A 6275-nucleotide genomic window follows, 5' to 3' on the forward strand; every position below is an offset into this window, starting at 1 on the left:
AAAATACTGTCAAATGAAAATAAAGAAAATAAAAACAAATAATAAAACTACAAGCAATAGCACAAATAAAATAAACAGTGCTTTTCAGGTTTTTCAGGTGTCTAACAATAGTTTTTAGGTACAGAAACTGAATAAAGTAATCAAATGTCAAATAACTTTGCATAATCTTCACTGTATAAATGAAATAAAAAATAATCATTATTAAAGTTACAAAAGCTTTTCAGTCAAGAGCAGAGAGTGATTTCCTTGTCTTTTGTTCCTTGAAATATAATTTGCACGAGAGTATGTATGTGTGTGTGTGTGTGTGTGTGTGTGTGTGCGCGAGAAATGAATTATGTTGTGCATGTAGATCAGGCATATAAAACAGAAAACAAAGACACATAATCAATGTTTTTGCTTGCAAATGCACATTTTTATATAAAGTAGATAGAAGAGTTGACCAAAGTCATTGCACAAACTCATATTCATACACACCCATATAACAGATTGCTTCTTTAAATATATCATAGATACACTTTTTTGTTTCATTTTGATCAACAAAATTCACACAACGTGAAACATAAGGAAAAGAGAAATTCATATTTCAGTCTCTTTGTTGCTATACAGTTTTTTTCTTGTTGAAGATTGTTACATCAACCACAAAAAATGTATGAAACATAATAACACAATTTTGCCTCTTTTATTAGGCTATCTATGTCAAGAACAAAGTTGCTGTATAGCCCTCCTTCAAACCTTTACTGTGACAGTCAGTTATCATCACATCCAGTAACCCATTCTACCAATGGAGCCATTTGTTGTAGTAGCATCAACGCATGTACAGTCATTGTTGCCCTATATGTACAGAACTTCACTACATTCAGCTAACCAATGAGAAGGCTCTTGTCATGGGTAAAACGTGATCTTTGCATTATTAGCACCAGTGTTTTATCAGAATGAGGCCAGACACAAAATATGGGGGATAAATGTGAATGCGTTGTCATCAGAAAATGATCAGAAATATGTAAATAGTCTTGCGTGTAAATGATCCCATATCGAAACAGAGAAAAACTATTTAACAGACAAAAGACAAATAAATGGATTTAAAGACTGTTGTCTGTTAGCTTTTGTCTGTCATTGATCTTTAAACTTCAATTGTGCATATTGCTAAACGTAGTGCAATCAGGTCACAGACGACCTGCCATCTAAATTGACTTGATCAGTTTGTGTGTATCCAGGTAACTAATCTTAGTATCTTACATGTCACATTTGGTTTTTTTATAGAGGCCTCTTAAGACTCTCAAAAATCTATTTAAGCGCCTCTTTGTAAATGTTAATATTACACCTGTGAACTGCTTTAAAGTCTCCCTCTTTAATCACTGTTGATCATCTTTAACAAAAACTGTGCTCGTCTTCAAGTCACATATTAAGCTTGAATAGTGAGCAATGCATGGAGAAATGCTGATGAACATGTATCTCTCGTTCACAGGAAGGACAGCACCTCGTTCTCAAGATGATTACTAATTACATCACTTCAAAACGACTCATCAGCAACATATCTACAGTTAACACTGGTTTGCAATGTGTCATAACATGTAAAATTGTGCATAAATCAAAGCAGGCTTCTCAAATTTTGCGAGACGGCATACAAATACAGAAAAGAAAATAACAAAGAAGCTTGTTGAGCAAAATGAACATTTTTGTGAGTTCTTTTAAACTTAAAACTGTGACAACATTATTTATAGTTTATTTTGCACATGACCCTAGCACTATTTTGTTTCGCACCATCTTTTAGAGCTTTTGTCTGATATGTATTTAAGGGCATTTTGTGTTTTTAAAATAACTGTTTTTGTTTTTATGCATAATTATTATGAAAATAGTACTCCAGACCTATAATGGACTGAAAGCAATGGCAAGTTTCTAATAATAAAAGCAATATTTTCTTTCTTTTTTAAACAAAATATTTGTAACATTGAATGTCCCCTGCTCAAGTCTTTCCATAATGTCTCTTCTCCTTTGCTCCTTATAAAATATCCCTTTCCTAATGAGAAGGCTACACGAGCTTAGTGTACTTCTGGCTGACTTTTAGAACTTTTATGGCACATCATTTTTGGAACACTGTCCAAAAGAACATCATACAAAACATTGTGACCATCAAATCATAAAACAAAGATCTTTTAAAAGGTGTGTGGTTGGTCAAGAAGCATGCATTAACACCCGTATAAGAACATACAGCACTTGCTGTTGAAAATACATAAAATATCTACCTCTCTATTTGTTTGTGTCCCATTAGAGATTTCGGTTCTTTTCACGATGCCAATAGGTAGCGCAACATGGAAAACTGTCTCCTTCTCGAGGTGAAAGATTCTGTTCTGTTGGAAGCAGTGCAGTCGGTTCTTCATCACAAATCATTTTAGCTCATATATCATCATCTATTTCCTTAATATAGAATGTCGTTAACAACAACAACTGATGTACGTTTGTACAGACCACCTCATGAAATGGCCTTGAACCTGCAGCAGTTTAAGACCCAGACCTTCTTGAAGGCCACTAAGATATGCTAAACAAACATAACATGTTGAAAAAGTGATGCCATGCAAGAGCAGCAGTTCATGGTCCTCATGTATCTGTGTAGGATTTATGTGAATGTAAAGTCAAACTAGAGTCTTTGGTTTGTATAATTTTGAAAGCGTTGCAAACTTGCCTCTCGTTTTTAACTAATACTAAGCTGTAAGAATACAGCACAAGCTGAGCTTTTCAATTAATGCCGCCATTTTTATTGGGACTCATAAAAACTGCTGCTCATGTTCATGTTTGGATGGAATCACTTGGAAAGGTCAACATGCTGCCCATTCGGGAATATCCTGCAGTTGATTCACTGACCTCAGAAACGCCACACGACCAGTCAAAGAACACATTGTTGGCTGGCAAGGTGTTGTCCTGCATCTTGGTCAGACCTTACGGGTTTAGAATGGCTGATCCAATCGCATTCATTGCTACAAATAAGCTTCAAAATCTATGCTTTTTAATACTAATAATAACACTAAAGTTTTTGTTTTAAAAAAAACTTCTTTTTTTCTGTGCACAAAACCTTTTTATGCACAGTTTTTCCTGTTTATGCACAAACGGCTCACTTATCGATCCAGGCCGATAAGTAGCCGGCTGTCCTCCTCCTTTTGAATTTCGTTTTTCAGGTCAGCGAAAACCTGTGTGAAGTAATGCGGGTCAGAGTTAAGCTGGAGCATTTTGCTACTCATGCGGTTGATGATCGCCAGACTGCGATTCCAAAAGGCATCCTTATCCGTCTCCACCAGGAAGGGCTTGAGCGGGTAGGAAATCTCGTTTCCCATGTAGGAGTAGGACAGGTAGAGGCAAGTGAGCAGCTCGGCCTGCAGCTCGCGTTCGCTGGACACCTCGCCCGAAATGACCTCGCGGCAGAGCATATAGAGGAAGACCACGTTAGCTGGGGTGATGAAGCCCTGGTCCTGCCAACCTTGCAGCAGAAGGGACCGGTCCACGCTGCGCAGCCACAGAACAGGGTCGGCGGGAGAGAGGCGCTTCAGTCGGTAGCAGCGTCGGCACAGGAACTCGCCCAGACTTCTCAGAAGCTCACTGGTGGAAGCCTGCACGATCACTCTTTTGGGTGTGCCAGCGTTGGTCGCTTGACCCACCGATCCAGTGATCGAGGTCCTCTTCGCGGTGGAGGCCACATTGGCCGTAGTTTTCGATGTGGGTATGGAGCTCACGGTCGGCTCCTGCGTTAAGCCGGAGAGATTGGCACAGGACTGGGACTTCTTCAGGTTTTGGCTGTTGAGGGTGCCCACGCTCTCTTCATCTTGACTGTCGCCCGACGCCAGCTTCTTAGAGCCTTTCCTCTTGGCCGAAGCCGCCACTATGCGCTTCCACGGCAGGATATTGATGAGCGACTGCCGTTTCAGGCTCTTGTCCTTGGCGTTTTTACTGTTTTGCACAGCTGTATAATTGGGTGGTATTTCATCAAACAGGCCTGCCTTTCGGTAGCTCGGGGAGACTGAGAGAACAGTTCCCATTTTGCCTTGATTATTACAGGGTCTTTAGATATGGAATCTGTCCATAAAAGAAATAAATAAATATGAATGTTTAGTGATACAATAGTATTTCATCTAAATAAGTAATGATTTTGATGAAACCACCATCACCATTTAAACACAACATACACACATGCAAAACATAAGCATTTCTCTCTATGCTATATTCTATAATATAGGCCTATGTATGTACAAATTTAAAAATCGTAAAATTGTTTTTTTTATTATCGATTTCCCTGTTTTAATGAACTGAACCCCTGGTATCCGATTCACCAGAAGATTCAGCAGAATATGCGAAAGCATCCATCTTAGCTTCAAAATGGAAGGCTAGAATGTAAACACATTCATTCCCAATTCATATCCATTTGCAAGGAAAATCCCTCTCAGTACGTGTTGGAAATGTGAATAATGAATATTTCTACATTTAAGCTTTAAGTCGTTTATGACCTCATCATTTATAAAGCTATTCGAAATATTTAGTGGGTCAACACGAGGTAATGAGAACATCACGGTTCAGACAAAATTACATGTCGTAAATCAAGATAGCATCTTTATAATGACTGGCTCGAACAATTGAGTTTTTCACATTTTGTGAACTATTAAGAGCGAACCCTTTAAAAGCGTTTTTGAAATTAAGTTAATTTGATTCAATATGGTTTATAAACATAAATGTTGGTTACCTGCTAATCAATGCGTCTTCCTCGCGGCGATAAACGTAGATACAGAAGAAGAAGAATCGGTAAATGTAGAAATATCCGTCGATTATCCCGTTTTTCTCAGAGTGTCGCACTGTGAAACGTGCTCGTCGTTGTCCAAGGTGCTGAAAGGGGGACGTCAGCGATGAAATAATGCTTCTACGTAAAGCAAATATGCAGGGTGTTCAGGATTCTCCGGTTGCTAAGGTTACTTCCCAGGATGCACGCCACGTCTTCCCAAATAAACCCTCGATGGCAATTCTGTCGTGTCCCTTTCATCACAATAAATCTCGGGTCTGTTTCACATCTGCCAGCCGGTGATCTTGTTGAACTGCGCAGGCGGGTGAACAGACTAGGTTTGAATATAACTGGAAAAGCTTAAAAATAAAAGTCCGTGTCAGACTAATCCTTAAGTAAATGCGATGAATTGCGTTCATTGACCGCTATTTATTAATATTTTAGAGAGAGAAAGGCATTGGCCTCTCTTGGTGATGCTGAATCTCAGATGGGTGGGAACTTGGCAGTGGCTGAACTCCCTCTAGTTATCTGTCCATGCCGTCCATCATGTGTGCTCTGAAATCGCTCACCACAACACCAGCATCTTTTATAGCGATTCCTAAGCTTGACCATAAGGTCGTCTACCTTTCATGGTTAAGCTATAGGAATCGCTATAATTGAACTTCACACGCCCTGTCTTTACATGAAATGCCAGCTGTTGGCAGATTATAATCTTTAATCAAGATCCAGAAAGTGTGGAAAGTCTCACACACTGAACGCTCGAGACAGATTAACTTCAATCCTGATGTGCAGTAATGTCGCCGAGGCTTTGTAGACCTCAGTGTTGCGCAGACATGAATGGGCAACCCCACCCCCCCTGATCTCTCTCTCACACCCACTCACACACTCTCTCAATCTCTCATGCTTATCCAATCACCCTGCTCGGACTTTTTTAATAGTTTAAAAAGCAATCGTTTTTTATACCAATCTGAACGTTTTGCAGTTTCACTTATTTGCGTTAATATAAGCTAATCAAGTCATTGATGAAACAGCAATCAAATAAAGATGTGGGCTAAGCTAAGGTAAAAAGACATGCAGACAAATATACAAAGTCTACACATCCTGGTTAAAACAGCTGTTATTTTGTGTGTGTGTGAAAACATAATTATAATCATATCAGAACGTTTACACCTACAATGCCACTGAAAAAGTGATAGGCCTATATTTAAAAACAAAAAACAAAACTTGGAATAATTTATTGCATAAGTTTGCACACCCCTGACCTAACACTTAATTAAAGTAGGCTACCCTTTGATTTTATTATCAGCACTCAAGTCCGTTTGGATAGGAGTCTATCAGCTTGGCACATCTTGACTTGGGAATATTATCCCACCCTTCTTTGCAAAAACTTTCCAAATCTGTTACATTGCAAGGGCATCTCCTGTACACAGCCATCATCAGATTCTCTAGGATTCAGGTCTGGGCTCTGGCTTTTCTCTCTGTATTCTCATCGATTTTGAAGGAACACCCTGTTCATGAT

The 6275-nt window shown here is 39.0% G+C and overlaps 1 protein-coding gene across 1 annotated transcript; it reads right to left on the minus strand.

The window, feature by feature from the left end:
* Nucleotides 1-395: 395 nt before the first annotated feature.
* On the minus strand, nucleotides 396-5249 carry cdk5r1a (cyclin dependent kinase 5, regulatory subunit 1a (p35)). Its single transcript, XM_084386162.1, has 2 exons — nucleotides 4724-5249; nucleotides 396-4062 (listed from the first exon to the last, which is right to left on the minus strand). Exon 2 carries the CDS (start codon nucleotides 4023-4025, stop codon nucleotides 3111-3113), a length of 915 nt encoding a protein of 304 aa, XP_084242288.1. The 5' UTR covers nucleotides 4026-4062; nucleotides 4724-5249; the 3' UTR covers nucleotides 396-3110.
* Between the last annotated feature and the right edge of the window lie 1026 nt (nucleotides 5250-6275).

The sequence above is a fragment of the Rutilus rutilus genome, assembly GCF_951802725.1.
Source record: "Rutilus rutilus genome assembly, chromosome: 1".
NCBI lineage: Eukaryota > Metazoa > Chordata > Actinopteri > Cypriniformes > Leuciscidae > Rutilus > Rutilus rutilus.